The sequence below is a fragment of the Monomorium pharaonis genome, chromosome 9, assembly GCF_013373865.1.
Source record: "Monomorium pharaonis isolate MP-MQ-018 chromosome 9, ASM1337386v2, whole genome shotgun sequence".
In the NCBI taxonomy this organism is placed as follows: Eukaryota; Metazoa; Arthropoda; class Insecta; order Hymenoptera; family Formicidae; genus Monomorium; species Monomorium pharaonis.
This window is the reverse complement of record NC_050475.1, coordinates 21727360-21747429: the sequence shown is the minus strand read 5'-3', so window position 1 is coordinate 21747429 and position 20070 is coordinate 21727360. Positions and strand designations below refer to the sequence as shown.

Here is a 20070-nt window from a genome sequence, read left to right as displayed (position 1 = left end):
CGAGCGAGGCTCGGCGAGCTGCCTCCTCGTTCGCTCGCTCGGCAGTCGGTTCCCACGGCTGCGCAGCATACCTCCACCTTCTCTCTCGCCTCTCTTTTCCCTTCTTCTCTATCGTCAGTCCGAACCGAACTCCACCACGCGCACTCCGCGCCCCGCTTCGTCGCTCCTCTTCTCGAGTCCGCGTGTGCTCCTCTTTCAATATTTCCCTCTCCCTCGCTCTTTCTCTCGCTTTCTGTCGCTGTCGGTTCGACTCGCGCGCAGACCGCGTCCTCTCTATCCAGCGATTCGCCTCTTCTTCTCGCTTCCTTTCTCTCTTTCTCCGTCAACTCGCGTTTCTTCACGTACAACAGGACGTAGCTGCAATCTCGGAGCGCGGGCGCGTATATGTACGCGCGTATTAATCATCGCGGAAGACGGTCGCGCGGAAGAAAGAGGAGAGAGCGAACGGTCTACATGTAAATGCATCGTCAGCGACGGCGGCAGGGTGTCGTCGCTCGTTATCTGCGGTTATTCCTCTTCCTCCTTTCGACGCGAAGGCGGCCACGAAAATTTCACTCCCGTTTCCCCGTAGCCGTCGCGGAAATGCGTTACCTAATCCCGAGAACGCCCGGCGCATATAGCCTCCAGAAATGAGAGGACGTTGTAAAAATAGACGAGTCACGCGCGGAAGGACACCGACAGGCGACAGGCGACAGTCGTAACGTAGCCAATTTGTAACATGAAGTCGAATGCGCAAATATGTGAAGAGAATGAAAGATATCGCAAGCAGAATCAATTGTATTTCGGGAAATGTAATAATGTGTTATAAAGCCGTGTTTCGAAATTAGAGAAATTGCAGGCGAATATTCCGAAAAGTAACACCAGATAATTACTCGTAAGTGGAATCAACATGAATGGCTCCCGCCGCTCTATTCCTTCCTTGTTCGCCGTAATGCGAACAAAAGTCACGCTTTCACGGGCCATCCTTAATGCGAAGCGATGCGGTCTGTTTTATTAATGCACGCTTCGATCGGGTCGGCCATTACCGTTTTCAACTTTCGACTCTTTCGATTCTAATCAATTACGATTCGTTGCAAATTAAAAACAATTTTCATCATCGACGTAAAAAAATGTCAAAATCCTTCTTTTAAAAAAAAAGAAAAGAAAAAAAAGAATTACGATACAATTCATGAACATTATGATACAATTATTGTAATCTTTATATGAATGTCACGCTACCGTATAACATTTTGTAACAAAATGCATTAAAAAAGAGATTTATAACGCACGATGAAATTGCTGATGACAGCCGCTACAACGAGCTCGTGTCGAGCGACAATACATCGCCCAAGGGACGAGCGGTTAGTCAGTCAGTCAGTCAGTCAATAAGGTTCACCCACGCACGTGCATCAGCTGATGCGTACCTGCCCGAAGACCACGTGACGAGGGCTCGAGAAGAAAGGGTGAGGGCAGCTACACACTCTCACATGTGGTATTTTCGCTTGGTCGACGTTATAGGGGAAAAGGCAAGGGTTGCCAAAGAAACAGTGCCTGCGTAAGCAGTTCCGTAGCACAAATATCGACCGAATTCTACGAGGGTTCTATACCAATTCCTCGCCCAGCGACAAAAGACTCTCCATCACGCGACAAAATTTATTAATTTAAAAAAAAATTAAATTCCTATTAACACAAGTAAGTAAAAATTTTGTAGAGTAGCAGAAGAGATATGTTGGTCGGGTCTGGAATAAAGAACGCTTTCGCGTAAACGGCGCTCACGAGCGATAATATAATAATAAGAATCCGCAAGATGATGAGACCGGAAGTGCATCGGGTGAAGCGACGTACCGGCCGTTACTCGATGCTTTTGCACTCTCGCGGAGTAAATTCAAGCCTGAACTCGATTACAGCGAAAGGGAACTTGCCGCTGTACCGTTACCAGCGTATTGCTTCGAACGCAATTCACGAGGAATCCGTTCTGTTGTTATAAATCTCTCTTAAAATTGTCTGCGCCTTGGCTGAAGAGTATATTATTTGGAAGCGCAAGTGAACACATTTCACTAGCTAAATAAAATTCTCAAAGATTAACACAAAAATACATGCAAAATATATAGCAATTTTATGAACAGAACAGATACGCCTTTCGCTAAAAAGTGTTCATTGATTCAAAGAGAAGAAAATTTCGAATCAAAATAAAACTCCGTCGACGCGTAATAAGTCCTAAGTTCCGTAGTTTGTGCTGTGACACGCACGCGAAAAGAAAGAGAGAAGGAAGGAGGAAGGAAGGAAGGAAGGAAGGAAGGAAGGAAGGAAGGAAGGAAGAAAGGCAGGAAGGTACCGCACGCAGCAGACACAGAAACTAACCGCCGCGCCGTGCCGGTAGGGAAAGAGGTCGATCGCGTGCGAGCCCGCAAGCTCGCACGCGCGGCGGAACTAAAAATATATCGGCGGAGTTTCGGGAATCGAGCGTCGTCGCCGCCGCCACCGCCGTCGTCGTTGCCGTTGTGTTGTGTCGTGTCGTGCTGTCGCGTCGTCTCTTTCCTTTCGTAATTCGTGCTGAACGCATCGGAAAGCCGTGCCGTGTCGTCGCGTCGTCTACAGCTACTCCTCATACACCTCGTATAGCCATTCTCGTGCGTTCGTTTGTTCATTCGTTCATTCGACCTTTCGCCACTCGTGCCTTCGTCTGGGACGCGAATCACGCAGCCTTTTCGGCCGTGGGACCCAACGCCCAGCCGCCTTGGTTTCGGGCCCCACCCTCTCTCTCTCCTTTCCCCCTGCAACGCGATTCCCATCACTTTCGCGGCCCCTTCGTCCTCTGCCTCTCGCTCTTCTTCCTCTCGAGTCTCGGTCTCGCAATCGCGTTCCACGAAAATGCATTTATGACTACTATGCTACGGCATAGTATTTCTCGTTATAATTTCGACAACAACGTGCGTTTGGAAAGGTCAATATAATGTCTATTTAAATTGCACCGTATGTAGAATAAGCTTCAGCGAGCCGATGCTCGATGGTTTCACCTGGTACGTTTCTTTCTCGCAAAAATCGACAATTAACAGATGTAAATTAAAGTTCGAAAGTCTACGTCGTTTCGATCAATCTGTGATTGCAATTCCCATTATTTTCACCGTAACTTATATAGTACGAGATGAATATTGATAGCCGAGCGTGCTTCAATATTCCTTTAACGTCAACATCTACCTTGCGATAACGCGTGAGATTTAATCACGGAAGGAAGTTACGATGATCGGCTAAAAATAGAATGGCACGGCGGCGGAATTCCCAGGCGACATAACGAAAGCGGGGGGAAAAAGAATGGAGCGTGCAAACAAGCGAGCGTGTGCTCTCTCTCTCTCTCTCTCTCTCTTTCTCACGCGCGCGTGCGTGCTATTAGCGCGAGTGCGCGCGGAAAATCGCGTAACGCTGTACCGCTCACTTGCGAGAAGCGTGCGCAACGATCGAGCACAGTAGCCGCACTGTCGCTAGTCGCCTCGTGCTGTTTTAATAAGGCGGCTCGTGTACACGAATGTAAAGCCAATTAAGGCGCGCGCATAAGAGAACCGTGGCACGCACGTACTCACGCACGCATAAGAGATTGCAGCGTCTGCGAAGGTTACGATTACGTATCGTAGACGATGCACACCGCCAAATGACATATCACTCTGGCATTCCTTAGAGAGAAATTATTTAAAAATTCTTTCTTCGACGAGAATATCGATTCGACTTTTACAAATGCTTTTTTTGTCCACGTTGATACTTAAAAAATCAATCGAGTTTGTTAATAGAAAGATATAAAGAATAGTTCTTTAAATGCATTAAGTTCCACTTTTTATGCAGATCTCATTAAAATATGTTCATATGTAATCGGTAAAATGTTTTTTTTTTTGTTTTTATTAAATCACGAAGCCCATTCTCAGTTTCGTTGAATTGTGTCGCTAATTACGCGCGGACATTTAATGAACCCGTCCAATCTTAATGATGGAAAGGCCGTTAATTCTCGCATCTCGGTCGCACACCGTACGGAAGTGATTTACGCACATTGCACGTAACTGTTATTTATAGTGGTTATTTTATCGGCTCTCGCTCGTTCAATGCTCGCGCATACGGCCTGACTGAGTCGCGAGTCAATTTACTAATTGCGAACTCGGCCGTAATCAACAGCCCCGGCAACAACGAGTTAATTCACTTTTTCACCGTTCTCCGTGTAGAAACGCGACATGTAACGAACCGTTTAAGCAACTTATTTGTCACGATACTATTATATTTTTAGAAAAAATAAGGAAACAAGGAACGAATCATTAGTATAAGCAAAAATATATATGTGTATGTATGCATTGAGCAAATAATAAACTTGATCTGGAAAAAATTGTCTCTCTCGTTGATTTTTCCCTCAATCCTCTTTACACAAAGCTGATCTTGCGATTTAGAATGTAGTTGAAACGGTTCTCGCTTTTGAAGCTACAAAAATAAATCGAGTACTTCAAATAGCGATTGCGGCTTACGTCGGTTTCGAGCTATTTCGCCGACACGCCAAGCGAGCGAAGTCGGCGATATCCGGCACGAGTGTCGGCCAGAAATTCGGTCAGGAACCGCCGAAAATTCTCCGCAGAACTGTGACCACGTCTTCCGAGAAGCCAAGAGCCGCTACCGACTTCGTTTGATGGTGCTACATCAAAGCAGATGCGGATAGAGCATCGGCAACAGCTCTCGGGATAATTTCGACGTCGGTGCATCGCGCGATAATTCTATCAGCCGCCGGGCTATAGCTTCAACCGGTGGTGTATCGTAAATATCGAAGAACAAACGCACGTACCTATATCATCCGGCTACAGACGGTAAAGAGAAAGAGAAAGAAGAGAAAGAGAAAGTGAATTCATTTCGCCTCCGGCTTCTACCAAGTAGGTAATCGACAGATTAGCAACGTGTTTTATTACATGTGCCAAAAAGAAAATTAATGCTAAAAGATGCTAATTTGTCACAGTGAAGTCTTTTAAGACAAATGGAAAAAAGTAAAATTTTAAAAATGTAGAAATAAAAAAAATAAATTAAAGAAAAAGAGACAGAAGACAAGAAGAACGGTTGATATGAGAAAGAGAGAAAGAGAAAAGAGAGAAGGGCTCGTTAAAGGCGTGAGGGGCGCCATATGGGTTAGTAAATTTAACTCTGCTCACGAAAAAGTCACAGAGTGCGAGAGCAGAGAGTAAGAGAGAGAAAGAGCGAAGACAGAGTACGTGGGAAGTGTGCAGAGGCGCAAAAGGCCCCGGCCATCTGCTGCCGGCGGCGATCCTGCTGAGCGGCGGTCTCATAGTCGGAACCATAGTAGAAACGCGCGAATGATACGAGAGGATTATTGACGTGACCAAGGATGCCGTACGTACATTGGCACGGTGATCCGACATGACTACCCCCTTCCCCCGTTCATGGAAATATAAACAAGATTTAATCTTAAATTAAGAGTATAAACTTGTATGGTAATTACAAAATTGCTTAGAGCCTTAAAAAGTAAATTAAACTGAATAAATATTTCATGGATTGTATAAATTACATTACATCACGCACATATATCTCTATGTCATTTCGTCATAAGAGCTCATAATATCGACCTCTCTCTCTCACTCTCTCTCTCTGTGATAGATAGGTGCGTCAAACGTAAATAATTATACTTTTTTATCGTTTGATTAGACTGTTATTGATAATCTTACTTTTATCTACTTCAATTATATTTCAATTTCGGCGCATGTGAAAGAAAATATTGCCAGCATCAGAAAGCAGTATCAACAACAGCAGGAGGGAAGGACAAGTGTTACTCTTGTCTGTCGCATCGTTCGCTCTTTCCCTTTTTTGTATCTCCTTCCTCCCCTTTCTATCTATCCCTCTATCTCTTGCTCATTCTTTTGGTTGTACCGCCGGGTGCGTGCGCATGCACGCGTTCAAGCGACGTCGGCAGCACGCGTCGTGCGTGCTACGCAAACGCAACTCCCCCTGTACACGCGTTTGTCATATTTTCTCTCTCTCTCTCTCTCTCTCTCTCTCTCTCTCTCTCTCTCTCTCTCTCTCTCTCTCTCATTCCTTTAACGCAATCAACCTGTCCGTGCGTTACAGCGATCTCGTTGCAATGGTGCGCGCCGCGAAAGTAGGAAGGGAAAAAGCAGATGCGAGAGAGTGCGTCGATTCTGCACGTTCGACGCGCACGTTGCGCGCACGCGAGAGAAAGAATGGACGGAGAAAAAGCACGTTTCTCCCCTTTTTCGTTAATTGCGCGCGTCAAGCGAGGCAGAAATCAAAGTCGTTGCGAGCGGGAACGGCCGTTGCCGATGCAGCACCTGTTGCAAATGCAGCGCGATCGGCGACGCGTGCAACGTCTCCCTCTCGACTACTCTACACGACGCACGCACTTCCCACATATACGTATATCGCACGCAAGTGTATCGGAATTATTGTACGTATGCATTGCTAGGGTGACCGGCCGACTCGAGTTGTAAACACCGCACGCAAGCGTATTTTAAATCCTCTGACGAAATTTCTATTGCTTTTAAAACGATACTCGCACGCGGACTTTGAAGAAGAAGACAAGAGTGGTTAATCATTTATCGTACAACGGATCGCATCGCCGATACTGCAACAGCACTGTCTCGATCTGAATAACACGACCTTCAGAAGTCATAATAAATCGAACAGGTTTTCAGTCAAGTCACTCGCATGCGAAACTCACAAACGACTTCCGTGCAAATTAGCCGGTCGGTTATGCGAGACGAGAGCAGCACTGGTATACGATTGTGTTTCTCCGCGCGAGATAGCATCGCGACGTATATTACAAAGGGAGACTTTGACTTTGTCCACGCGTTAACTCGAGATCTCTCGCGTATATAATTTCCTCGCGATCCTCGCACGCGAATTCCGCGTGTACCTTATCTCGGTCTCGTTCCACCGTTTGTTTGAAATAAGTTAGGTAATGCACTTGTCCGATTAGTATCCGTGACTGGCTAAACGGACGAACGAAGGCATTGTTCTTTTCCACGCAGCCACGGGTTCGTATTGCATCGTTTTTTTTTTTACTTTTATCTTTGTAATTTCGACATTTGCTGTTAAATTCTTCCGTTCATTGGATCAGAAGCGTACGCAGAAACTTGGTCGATTACGAAACCACGCGATCATTAAGAAACTTTTTATTTAGGCTTGATAAAAAAGTTTGTATTACTAATGATGGAAGGAAACCTTCGAAGTTGTCCTGTAATTGTATAACGCATCAGAGATATTTAACGAACGTGGATACGCGAAGAAGAATGCGACGTGTAACGTTACGTATAGTTTTCATTTGCTCTTTGAAACCGTATACTGTTTCATAAGTTATAACATCGCCGCCGGTGCAACGTTATATAGAACAAGCTTGTTATCTATCACCACACGGTCGTCAACATTTCTTACTTCCCACATTGAACCGTTTATGCTAATCGGGGGCTCTGGCAAAAAATCTTCAGAGCACGCCTCTTGTAAACCTATCGTATCGACGCGTCATATCTCTCATAAAAGTTTATAAATTATCACTTACAAATTACAATTCAACAATATCCCTTAGAATGTATGATATTCTGTGCTATTACTAGGCATGCAAGGTGTCTTGTCGGTTTCTCATATCAGCCATAGAAAACCGTAAACAGACTCTCCCAAAATGAAAAAATTTGCTGGGTAGTCAAAATAGCTTAATTTTCGAGTGGTAAACGTCATACGATTTTTAATTAGATTCCATCCATAACCGAGACATGTACAAGCTTGTTATTCGGTCATGTCGGAAGTTTTGATCAAAATATGCAAAATAAATAGCGCGAGAGCGACTGTTAATCGAGACAACAATAATACGACAATAATTCAGAATGTATTTAAAAAAAAACTTACCGGCCACGTGAACTCGAACGGGAATCTGATGGGGTTGGTGAAGCTCGGCAAAGCGACGTTCGCGCTGAGATTAATCCTGTTCTCGCCGAGAACGGGTGTCACGACGTCGCCATACGTGCACGGCGACGTCGTGTCGATCTTCACCTGGTACTGCTTCAGGCAGACCCGAAACCTCGTCTTACAGACCCCCGAGCACTCGCCTGTCTTGGACGCACTGCCGGAACAGCACTTGCCCAGGCTGTCCTTGCCGAACTCGTTCACGAAGGACTTTAGCCTCAGCTCGAACACCCCCGAGGCGTTCACCTGTAAAACACGTGTTGCGTTTTACTTCCTTCAAAAGGGTACACGCAACTGTGATACGAAGCTCGTCCGTTTTAGAATACCGACACGTAAAAGTTTCCAAAGTGGTAAACTAACACTGCTGATATTAAAAAACAAAATTGAAATGAAAAAGCAGTTTGGTAATTTCAAAATGCAACGTTTTAAACAAAGTTGCACTTCTTCCATTTACATTAGACAAAAGTCGATTCGATTATTCACTGAAAATTGGGAACTATAATATTATATTAATTCGTGCGAAAGATATAAATTTAAAAAATTGAAAAAATTTGCAAACGTTAAAATTGCTCGTCAAATTTCTGATAACTTGCAAGCATGAATAACAAGTCACGAAAAGAGTATTGTTCGGGAGGGGTGAAAGGAGGGCGTTGAATATGACGAGGCACTCCGAGTTTTTCTTAATAGCTGTAACGTGTATAATCGTAAAATGTTAATAACGGTGGATCTGGTCCCCAGTTGGCGGCGAATTATGAAACACGCGAAAAAAAGAACCCTGTATCAAAAACTCATCCGCTAGACGGGGGACGTCGTCTCGTGCCCCATGATGTGAAACGCCGCAGGAGCACGTGTGCGCGCACGTTTTTGCGAACGCGTGTCACGCACGTCTCCCAGGAGGAGAGAAGCGAGTCGCCGCGACAAAAAGTCGATGCGCATCCTCTCTCGCTCGCTCGTTCGTCGCCACGCTTCGCCATTACAATCGAATTACGAAAATATGCTACGATTTACCGCAGATTCGACCATTTTCGTTTTTGTCTGTGTGTCGAATAAAATCGCGTTTGGCTCAGTTGGCCGTGTCCCTTGATACCTTTAGAATCCGACGATCAAGCGCGACTTTTCAAGTGTTCAAAATGATTCGCTATTACAATCTTAGTCTCTGTAAAAAATATTGATGAAAGGAGAGAAAATTATCACATGTACAAAAAACATTGCAAAATATATTTTACATACAGAAATAGATCTCGTTTGTATTTAATGTTAAGCCAGATATTATTTGTTGTTGAGTGAAGAAAGCAGCTCAAAATGAAAATTATTTTCCTTGCCACTTGACGGACCGCTAGAGCGCTATTATTAAAGCCGACGGATGTTCTTTTTAAAATGTGTGGATGCAAACCGTCTGCAAAAAGAGACCAAGCGACCAAGCTCGTAAATGCATCAACGCTCTAGTTGGCTCGCGAAGCGGGTGCTTAACGAAATTACCGAGCGAGAGACCCCCGAGACTCGCGAAGCGCAAAGCGAAAAACGGCGGGTCGATTAGCGCGCGTTTTTCGGGCAACGTAAAATTATCGTCGGTGATTAACTTGCGCAATTATCACTCGATAAATGAAATCGCGATCCAACGCTACAGGCCGCTATATTTGCACTGTCGTTATTACAGCAAAGTGCAATAAAGTTTGCACCGACGGAATAATTGCCGAAGGAAAAAGCACGTTGTAGTCAAGGTTTAACGATCCCTCTCCCGCCCCCCTACCCCGATGCATCGATATAGCGTCACGGGTGAGCCGATGCGTCGTCGTGTAAACAGTATCGACGTCGGATACGGCGTCTCTCATTTTTCCCCCGATCGCCGTCGGGACGACACACGGCGATCGGGGTTGTACGTGTCCATATCGTTGTGTACACGGCGCGACGAACGCGCACACGAATGCGCTTCCGAACGACGACGCTTCCCACGAGATATTGTATAGCCGAGAGCGAACGGTGAATTCTTCCGAGCGGGATTCGAACGGCGAGCTCGGGCGTGTTGGATTTCCTTTATCGAGACTCCCATAGATCGCGTATCTCGATTACGCACACCATTAGCAACCACGTGATCCGTCATCGGGTTAGCGAAGTGAAAACGGTCGCGGGCCGTCGTCGCTCCAGGTAGTTCGATCAGCTGACACATCGATATCGTCGAATAAAAAATTGTTTCATATGTATATTTCACCCGATACAGTTGACAAAGATCCTGTCACGTCGAGAAGATCGAGAAGTAAAGAATTCTCCGGGAGATAAAAATAAATACTATTCATTGGTAGATACGGACTCTAAACGCGGAGCAACTCTCGAGAAACTCTCGTGCGCAATCGGCTATTTTTAAAACAAAAGGATGAATAATACATTAACGTTTTTATACATGCGCTTTACCGCTTCGCGTTCAAATGCGAAATGCAGCAGCTACTTGATCCCTGACTATATTTACTTAAACACAAACGTGGCGTTCGGTGTCGGACAAGCGCTCGTCGCTTGGCGATAAGAGCGAGGGGAAAGGAACAGGCTGTTACCAATCGCACTATCGCGTCCTATGTTTGAAGGCGGGACGGACACTCGATGCAATTGCGCTCGTCCCGTTAGTCCGCGTCTCCGCGAAAGTAAACGATTAAACGAGCACGCGCCGACACACGCACACAGACGCGCGCGTAACCTCACGCACCTCGAGGCTGCCCTCGCGATGAGGAATCTCATTTTTGGCGCGCTGGAAAGCTATTCTGGGAACGGAGAATGGCCGCCACGCGTATTTACGGATACACACGGCGGCAACGGCAACGGCAACGACGACGACGACGACGACGACGGTGCGTTTCGTCACACACAAAACCAATTTTTGCCGCCACCCTTCAGACGCCTTTGAGGCGTGTCTCTCTCTCTCTCTCTCTCCATCTCCCTCTCCCTCCCTCCCACCCTCCTTGAAGAAGCCCGCGCGACCCCCGATGCACACCTCGCGCTCCGGATAACAAAGGAGTCAGCCGACTCTCGCCAACGACTGGCAGGATTCTCGCATGGCAGATCGAAAATAAGCGATCGACCAGTTTAATGCGGTCTGAAGATTAACGCCAAGCGCAACATCGGGGAGAGAGAAAATACGAGTACAGAGGGAGAGGAAGAGAGAGGGAAAGAGAGAGAGAGAAGCGAGACTAGACACTTCTAAAAGAGTGCATCCAGATTTAGAGTTGGGTGAACACCGAATACGCTGTTAGGGACTCCTTCGGACAGTAAAAGAGAACTCTTCAAATAATAAAAGAAAATTTTAGGAAAGAAATCTCTTTCTGAAAAGAAAAAAAAGAACACTAAATATCCGCGCGCAATATCTACCGTCGACGATTGATAAACGACAAGAGTAATCAAACTGTTAGCTTACGCACAAAAAAAAATATTTTAAAAAAAGATAAATATTAATAAAAATATGATTGCCAAGCACAAATACAACAAGTTCAAATATAATTAGTTGCGAACTTAGCGCAAATATATGTCGTCGATTAAGTTCAATTTCAGAAAATAATGATTTTAAAAGCAAAGTCAGTTTTGCCTATTGCGCTTTGTAGTATCAGAGTACCGTGGGCATCGCGCTAAGAGATAAGCGTGAAGGTAGCCGAGCTTTACGAAGGATCGCGGCAGACAGAAAGAAGAGGAACGCACGAGGAATGGTGGGAAAGGAGGAGGGAAGAGGGGAAGCCGGGGGAGACATCTCTCCCAGGAAGAATTCTCTCGGAATCCGTGCGGAGAGAAGAAACCAAGAGAGAAGAAGCGGGCCGTATAATACGCGAGATGCATCGCTCGTCGCATTCGGAATCGGAGTCGTTAAGAAGAGACGATGTAACGTATAAAAAAAGAGAAAGAAAAAACTTGAATCGCGAAGTACACCGGGGAAAGAAAGCGAGAAAAAAGGAGAGTCGGTTCCCAATTCCAAGACTGTCAAACGTGCGATAGAAGCTCGACAAGTACGAGAGACGCGCGATCACGGTAATACGTAACTAAATAAACCGAATGTAAATTTGTTCGACGTTTTATCTCCCGCGTGGGGGAAAAAAAAAAGTCAAAGTCGTGAGAAAAACCGAATTCGTTGGCGTTACGCGGTCGAGCTAGTCTCATCCGTCGGATCGGTTTGATTTGGGGATTTACGATAATCGAGGAGGAAAAACTGTCATCGAGGTTAAATATCGGGGAATGGAAAAATTGGACTCCCCCTTCCCAAGTCGGGAGTCGCGAGATATTCATCGAGCGATTTTGAATGCATCGTGCCGTTTAGAATCCGCGTAATTGCGCAAGTACGCGATCTGAGCCTCGGGAACGTATTACGGGCTGGTTACGAAACGCGAGTCAATTACGTCGATTCTATTCCGATCTTTCGCATCTCTCGCGGCCTTCATCTCTTCCCTTTTCCCGCGTGCATTAACAACAATGTCGATCTACGAGCTGTAACAGCCGTAGCGCGTATATAATAATACATATACCTTGCATACCCTAGACGCTCAAGTTCAGATGCCGAACGTCGTCGTCGAGCCAAACTCATTCATCGAATCGCGAATCGCTCAAGGTCGCTGACTCGAGTGTGTTCGTGTGTATATGTGTGTACAAATTGACAAAAACCCCTGCCTAATATCTAGTAATTACAACGACAACACGTGACGACGAGTCCCACCGCTCGGAGTTTACAGGATAATCTCTTCGTTCGTACACACAACGATGTAATTTCGGGGAACACGCGTATTCGTGTCACTTCCGGGAAGTAGACCGGTCGGTCGGTTGGTCGATTTTAGATGAGACGAAACGAGACCGGTGCCAACCTTGGCACCCGGCAAATGTGTCGTTTCTCGTCGCGGCGGTACTACTGCTGCTACTACTACTACTTCGAAAAAGAAACGAGAAATCGGACAAACGTCGAGTAATCGTAACCAACGTCGGCGACGTTGGGGGCTCACCGACGCTACGCTACGCGGCGCGAGCGAGCAAGACACGAAGGGGGAAGAGCAAGAGTAATGGCAAGAGGAACTTACCGCTCGAGGCGTCGGCAGGAGAACGACGGCGGCCGTCCACACGAGCATCGTGGTCCACATGTTGATGCGTCGCGTATCCCTCGGTGTTTACACGCCGCCGGTGCGGTTGCGGCGGAGGCGCGGATCCGCGCGCGCGCGCCCGCTCTCTCCGCTCGCGTCTTCTCGTCGGTGTTACCTGCGTCTCACCGCGGCACCGCGGGGCTTCCGCATAGCCACGAGCCACGAACCGCGTGCCACCCGCGGTACACGCTCACGCTCACGCTCTCGACTCTCGACTCCTCGATTCCTCGACTCCTCGACTCTCGACGACGCGTAGATGCGAAGCGAGCCGTCGCCGCGCGAATCGAACTGAACCGAGTGAAGATAGGCGCGCGCGAGCGCGCGCGCACGAACACCGAGTGTGTCGGCTAACCGCGGCTAAATTCAACTCGTTGCTACCACTGTGTGCACTCCGTACGATCTATTATTTATTTCGCCGGCATACATACTATGTATGAGGAACGAGGATTTTATATCGCACGCGCAGCTTTTCACTTTTTTTTTACACACTTGCCGTTGACACACTTTGCCGTAGAATAATATCCGTGGGACGACAGAGACGCCGGGTGGGAAGGGACTGACGATCGTCGCCGCGTCCGAGTATTCAGCTGGTGTAACGAAGCCAACAAGAGGCAACAAGCCCCTCTCTCTCTCTCTCTCTCTCTCTGTCTCTCTCTCTCTTTCTCTCGCTCCCGTTCTCTTCAATGATTTCGCCGGATCTTTTTCACGCTTCCTCTTCCCTTTGATACGAATCACGATCAACCGGTCGCGAGCATACTCGCCAGAGCCAAGGAGGGAGCACCGGTAAAGTACTACGCTCTCGTCCTCCGCCAATCGTCGCAACAACGACGAGTCACGCACTGATCGCCCGTCGCCGCGCCGCGAGGAATACTCCCTCGGCGATCGGCGGCAGCGCCGTAACGGAGAAGGGCGCCGGAGTAGGACCGACCCGTGGAGGGGAGGCTGGGCCCGATGGTGGGATAGCCGCCGCCGCCGCCGTCGTGGTAGAGGTGGAGCCAAGGATGCTCGAGCGCGCGGCTGCGGCTCGTGTGTGAGGAGTCGCGAGGATGAACGGGAGAGAGTCGATGCGCTCGTCGCGCGGCGGTGGCGGAAAGAGTTCCCTTCTTCTCTTCTTCTTTTCGTACCACCTCGGGCAAGGGAGAGAAAAGAGCCTACTTGCGCGTAGTAAAAGCGACTTTTGGCCACTTTGCGTTTCCAAAACCGAGAAGACCGATCAAAATGCAGGAGGGATGCGCGCGACACAAAGTCACGCTGCCGTCGTCGTCGTCGTCGTCGTCGTCCCCTTTCCGTTCGCCGGTTGTCTCACTCCTCGTCCAAGGGTCCAAGGTGTATGTCTATTCACTCCCCTATCTCTCTCTCTCTCTCTACCTCTCTCTATGCCGTATATACGCGCCACTGACCAACCGACCGACCGACCGACCGACCGATCGCACTAACGCCACACCGCGGCACTCGAGACAACCACCGATAACCGCAAAGGCAACCTCTCGTATCGGCGCCCAACTCCACGACAGATGGCGATCCTTCGTACGCGCGTTCGTACCCCGACGTTTTCCTTCCCCGAAGAGAAAGATAGATGTTTGCGCGAAATACGAGATCTCTCCTTCTCTCGCCCTCGCAAAATTTCCTCAGCAACGGAAACTATTACTCCCGCGTGGCAATGTACATGTACATGTGTATAGGTTTTCTTTGACGCGCGTGCGCCCTGTGCGTGCGAACGGGTGCGAGCGGCGGGGTAAGCGACGAGTGGTCGCGCGCGCGCGCGTCCTCGTCACAGAGTGCAGCCCTCGACTGGAGGTAGCAAGGCCGGGTGCACCCCTACTTATAATTGTGGTTCCCCCGGCCTAGCGAGCGAGAGAGGTTGTGCCCGCGACCGACCGAATCAGAGGGGTGGTGAGTAGCGGCTGCACCGGTGGCGCGAGCGCGCGCGCGCGCGCGCCGGGACCATACGGACGGACGGACGGAAGGGCGGGAGGGAGCGAGCGCGGCAGCGTCGCGCCAGGGGGGAAAGGGGGCAGCGCGAGAAGGCAGCTGCAGGCCGGCTGCACGCGCCCACCCCCACCACCGCGCACCACGTAGCCCCTGTACGACACCCTAGCCACTCGTGCGGACTTCTTGCCAGCCTGCCTGCCTGCCTGCCTGCTTGCCTGCTCGCTTGCCTGTTTACTCGCTCGCTCGCTCGCTCGCTCGCTCGCTTCCTCGCTTAACTGCCTACGAGCGGACACCTCGGGGCGCCTGCCCCCTGCCTGCACCTCCCTTCCTGTTTTCGCGCGCCCCACGTCCACACACGATGGTACAGCTCGCGAACGTCCCTCTGTCGTCCTCTCCTGGCCCCTCCACCATCAGCGCCATGATAATTCGTACCCCATCTACGAAACTGGCGGCACGCGCCTTGTGCCACCACCTCGCGTGACGTCATACCCTTCTTTTTAAGCGTGTTATGTTTCTTACGTACGCGCGTGCACAAGCGAGACGATGTATGTGCGTATGCGCATACGTGCGAGTCGAGGACGCGTACGTGCGTAGCGTGTGTCTGGCACGTCGAGCTACGGATCATTCGTCCGCGATCACCGAGAGATCGGCTCGTTTACCCTAGTAATGTAGTCTTTTTACGACTACGATGAATGAATTGTACAAGTTAAGGGTGGCGAGAAATTGCCACGCATTTCTCTAGAATTCTAGATTAATTGCAGCATCGTCGGCGCAGCGACGGGTAGTTTACGTACCGATTAATTTTCCTACTCGTTTAAAAATACATATCATATAATAAAACTAAAGTAAAGAGTAATTAATTGAATGAAAGATACGCGGTATTTACGTAGCGAAACGCGCGCGCGCGCGCGCGTGTGTGTGTGTAATGAAAGAAATTAAGAAATATACCAAACAACACCGTATCCAAATTGCCGGTATAATTATGTCGCTATTCGGATGCACCTGCAACTTGTCGAAACACATAATGTCTCGCAAAAATATTTAAACTTAATTTGCCAACCTGGTATCTCACGCGTATAACCAAGAGGCATTTTACCAACCTTCGCAGTTTGATATGTGTCGGGATACATTTGATAAATTAACTAAAAAAATTCCACGAGAAGTCACACGAAAAGTTGTTGGATCAGGATTAATTTCGTTTACAATCTGAACTACCAATCGAAATTTTCTTGATGAAACTATCGATAATCCATGTATATGTACACACAATAAATCCTGCTTAAATTGTTAACATCAAACTTTAGTAAATTAAATAAAATAATTGTGAAATTGGTCGCGTTGTTAGAAATCAAATATACGACTTATACCTTTTTATAGACAAATTCGAACACTCCGTGGCACGAACTACACGAAATAACAGACTTTCATCGAAATTCGCGTGGTCGCCCCCTAATCTGGATATTTGCCAACTGCCCTAATTTAAGGGTTCACCTTCCTAATACCATATAACGTTCGGCACACAGCGAAGCAGCGATTGCGCGTCATCTGCGCTTCCTCCTTTCCATTCTTTGACTCCATGTCCCGATTCGTGAATATTCGAGTACGGAAAAGTTGCAAATAATTTCATCGTTTCCGCTGTCCTACGTCATCAAAGATGAAAATATAATTTAAAGCTTAATAGTAATTTTTATCTTAATACAAGTTATAAAAAAATAGCACTTTGTTATCTAGTAGCACTCTTAAAGACAAATTTGCAAAATGTTTATTAGTTTAAATTAAAAATTATTATCGATATCTTATTGAGAGCAGACAGAAAGTTTATTGACGATATGTTTTCTCGGATCAAAGAGGACATTAAGTTAAAAATACAATTGTCCATTCTACGCTTGATACTCTTTCATTCAGTATGACAACACTATGTTTTATGGCAAGACTCCGCATCTATACGTAAAATGCATACACGTACACTTGCCCCGCTATTTCTCTGACGCTCTCTGACTACCCTAGCGGGTTTACGTTGCGCTAAAGTCTCTGACGTCACTCGTTGCAGAACCAATGGATGGGGTGCGGCAAATCCCTTCTCTCTCTCTCTCTCTCTTGATCAGAGAGCGAGTATTATGTGGCATACGCATCAGTGCTATACGGGGTGACAGATTACTATGGCGCGCATACTGCTCCCCGGCTGCAGGCATTGTGTCAGGGATACAATGGCCTGGACCTGTCTCGGCCACGCATCCACGTCCCTTATTGTTAGTTAGTAGAATCGTCCCTCCAGCTCACCCCTATCTCACCTCCATCCGAATTTCGCAGGCCTGTGTACCCTGCCAAGTGCTGCGCAGCCGTCGCAGCTAATAAATCCGCGTCGCTATTAAGAAGCCTACCTTCGATGTTTATGGCCCTTTCAAAGAGGCTCATATACCTATTAAGATTGATCAATCAAGATTCCTGATTTTTTACTAATACGTAAAACAATAGTACGAGTTTCTTTCGCAATGAAAAAAAAACGCGATCAATTTAAATAAAATAAAAAGTAGATAAAGATTCAATTATAAAAAACACATTTTAAAGTCAGTCAGGGACTAAAATCAGAGACGGTAATAAAATCACGGTCGCATAATCAGGTAAACAACGTAGCGATAAGCCGTCGGTACGCAGAAAGAAACCTTTGTTGTTTTTCTTCATCACGTTGTGCATCAGGGAAAGGACTGGGAGTAAAGGAGAGTAGACGCACCGCCACGGTGTCCGTAGCTGTACAGTGTACTTCCGGTCACGAGGTGGTTCAACAGGTCAGACCAACGGGGGAGCCAGATGAAACCACTTCCGGCCCCGGTCGTCCCCCATGCCCCTGTTTTTCTTCCTTATTTCGCCACGTGGGTTGCGTCTTTCTTCTCCGTCGCGCTCACCTTGCCGCTCGACACCTAGATGCTCAAATCGATATTATTTATTGAATAAAGAAAACAAAAGAGTAAACTACGATTTATCAGTTTTATTATTGAAATTTATATTTGTATAAAAATTGGAAGAATACTCAATTTTACTTTTAGTCAGAGTCTTGTCAGCGTACAATAAAATATCGATAACCGAAAGTAAAAATATTTGTCGTAAACGAAGACGAATTTTCGACCTTATCTACACATCCTGTCCAATCTATGCCCATGTAAAAGAAAGTGAGTGAGGAATCGCGCTTGTACGAGATATACGCACGTATACACATATACCGTATATCCATTTACTCATTCGTGTACTTACTCGCGGGGCTGAGTATGTTTTTCATTCGTTCGTAGCACATACACGCATATACACACAGGCGAATCCACATCACGCGGCTCCCTCCTCCGGCTGCCTCCACCGTCCGTCGCTCTTTCATTCATATACACAATATCAGCATGCATAAACGCGCAAAAGTTTACGTGCAGCCGAGACCGCAACGCGGTCGGCAGCACATGCACTCGTTGCCGCCGTTCGCTCTGGTATGCACGCCCTTTCTTGCAAGAACGAAGCAGCGACTCAATGAACCACCGTGCGGATTGCATTTCCGCCGACTTCCCGCGGGAACGAGAGATTTACTAGGGTTGCACGCGTGGTGATGGCACGGCCAGTAATTCGGACGTTTCTCGAGCATGCGACATATACCACGCACGTACACGTATCACGATAAACTTTCAAACGCGTTATACGCTAACCATGTACCAAGTCAAATTAAATAGCTGCTATACCGTATCATACACACGAGGCACGTTTATGCAAATTTATACGAAAAGTTTCAGATCTTTTATTTTATTATTCTAAACAGATACAAGATTTGTACCTTATAATTATTATTAACTGTAACAATATTATGCGTTTATTTTATAAAATTCATTTTATAAGATATATTTTGCGCAGCGTCCGCCCTACGATATGCTACGCGCGAGCTTGGCGAAGGATAACCGCGATAAAACCGTTTAATTACCTCTATTCGTTACGTGAAATAGCATGGTAATTCGTGAATATTATCGAGTTTATTTCGGGCCAACGGCGACAGTTGCTTCACTCGCGTCCGTAGAGATACGCAGCTGAACCGGGGATCAGGTCGGTCGATCTTAATCGATGTACGAGCACCGTGAATTTTATGCGCCGATTATGTTAATCGGAATATTCCCCCTGACTCGTGCGCCATACGAGAGATCAGTGCCTTAATATCATATTACTTGGACAGATCGCAAAAATTCTGATCAATTACGTAGCCAAATTGTTTTAGATGAAGCTATATTTATCGATACGTGTTAATGTATCGTGCGATTATCGTGTTTTGCTGGAAATACCACGGAGAGAAGTGTTTTATTTGAATTCATGAAATTGACGATTCTTTATATCACACGGTGAACGCCTTGGCAGAATATCAAATGCACCCGCGATAAAACTCGTTGTATATCAACGAAAAGCCGCGCTGGGAAAGTAAACACGGAAAAGGATTAAGTCGAGTGCTTGCGAATCAAACAAACGAACGAGGTTGGCTTCTTCGGCTGTGAGAACTCTGCCGCTCGTGCAAACGAAATCCATCCAAAAAGAGAGAGAGAGAGAGAGAGAGAGAGAGAGAGAGAGAGAGAGGAGAGAGAGAACATTCTCATTCAGTCCTTCCTTCCGGTTTCTATCTGGCGTCATAAAACAACGCCGCTGTTACACCGGCACGAAATCGCGCGGATCCACCTGTCGTCGCGTAAAGTTTTCTCGGAAGACCGTTTCGAAGCGACGAATATTAAGACTGCAGTAAAGTTAGTTAAAAAAGTTTGAAAGCTGAAAAATAAATGTAATTTTTAATAGCAATTTAACTCGATCCTCCTTCTCTAAGAGAAAAAAAGTACGTTGTACAAATGCAATTATAAATATACATTTTACTATTCAGATCGTGTATTTCTTAGAGGCAAGAATAATGCTTTATTACACGAGAAATAAAATTACGTCCCTTTCTCATCCCCGTTAGACGAAATCACGTTTTATTGGAACATTTGCTGAATCGAGGAAACAAATCGTTTATCGGCAGAATTCACAATTATTGTACCGTTTTGCCGTTATTCTAAAAAAGAGGTACGTGATGAAAAATACAAAGATGTATTTATGACGGCTTCTCTAATGC

At 46.8% G+C, this 20070-nt stretch overlaps 1 protein-coding gene across 1 annotated transcript in view; it reads right to left on the bottom strand.

Annotated features, from left to right (window-relative positions):
• LOC105835536 (neurogenic locus protein delta) overlaps positions 1–17951 on the bottom strand; it is a 45577-nt gene extending 27626 nt beyond the window's left edge. Inside the window, exons 1-2 of the mRNA XM_012678929.3 lie at positions 12963–17951; positions 7870–8172 (exon numbers count right to left, since the gene is read on the bottom strand). Coding sequence (XP_012534383.2) covers positions 7870–8172; positions 12963–13022 — 363 coding nt within the window. The 5' untranslated portion in view covers positions 13023–17951. The remainder of the gene's footprint in view (positions 1–7869; positions 8173–12962) is intronic.
• Between the last annotated feature and the right edge of the window lie 2119 nt (positions 17952–20070).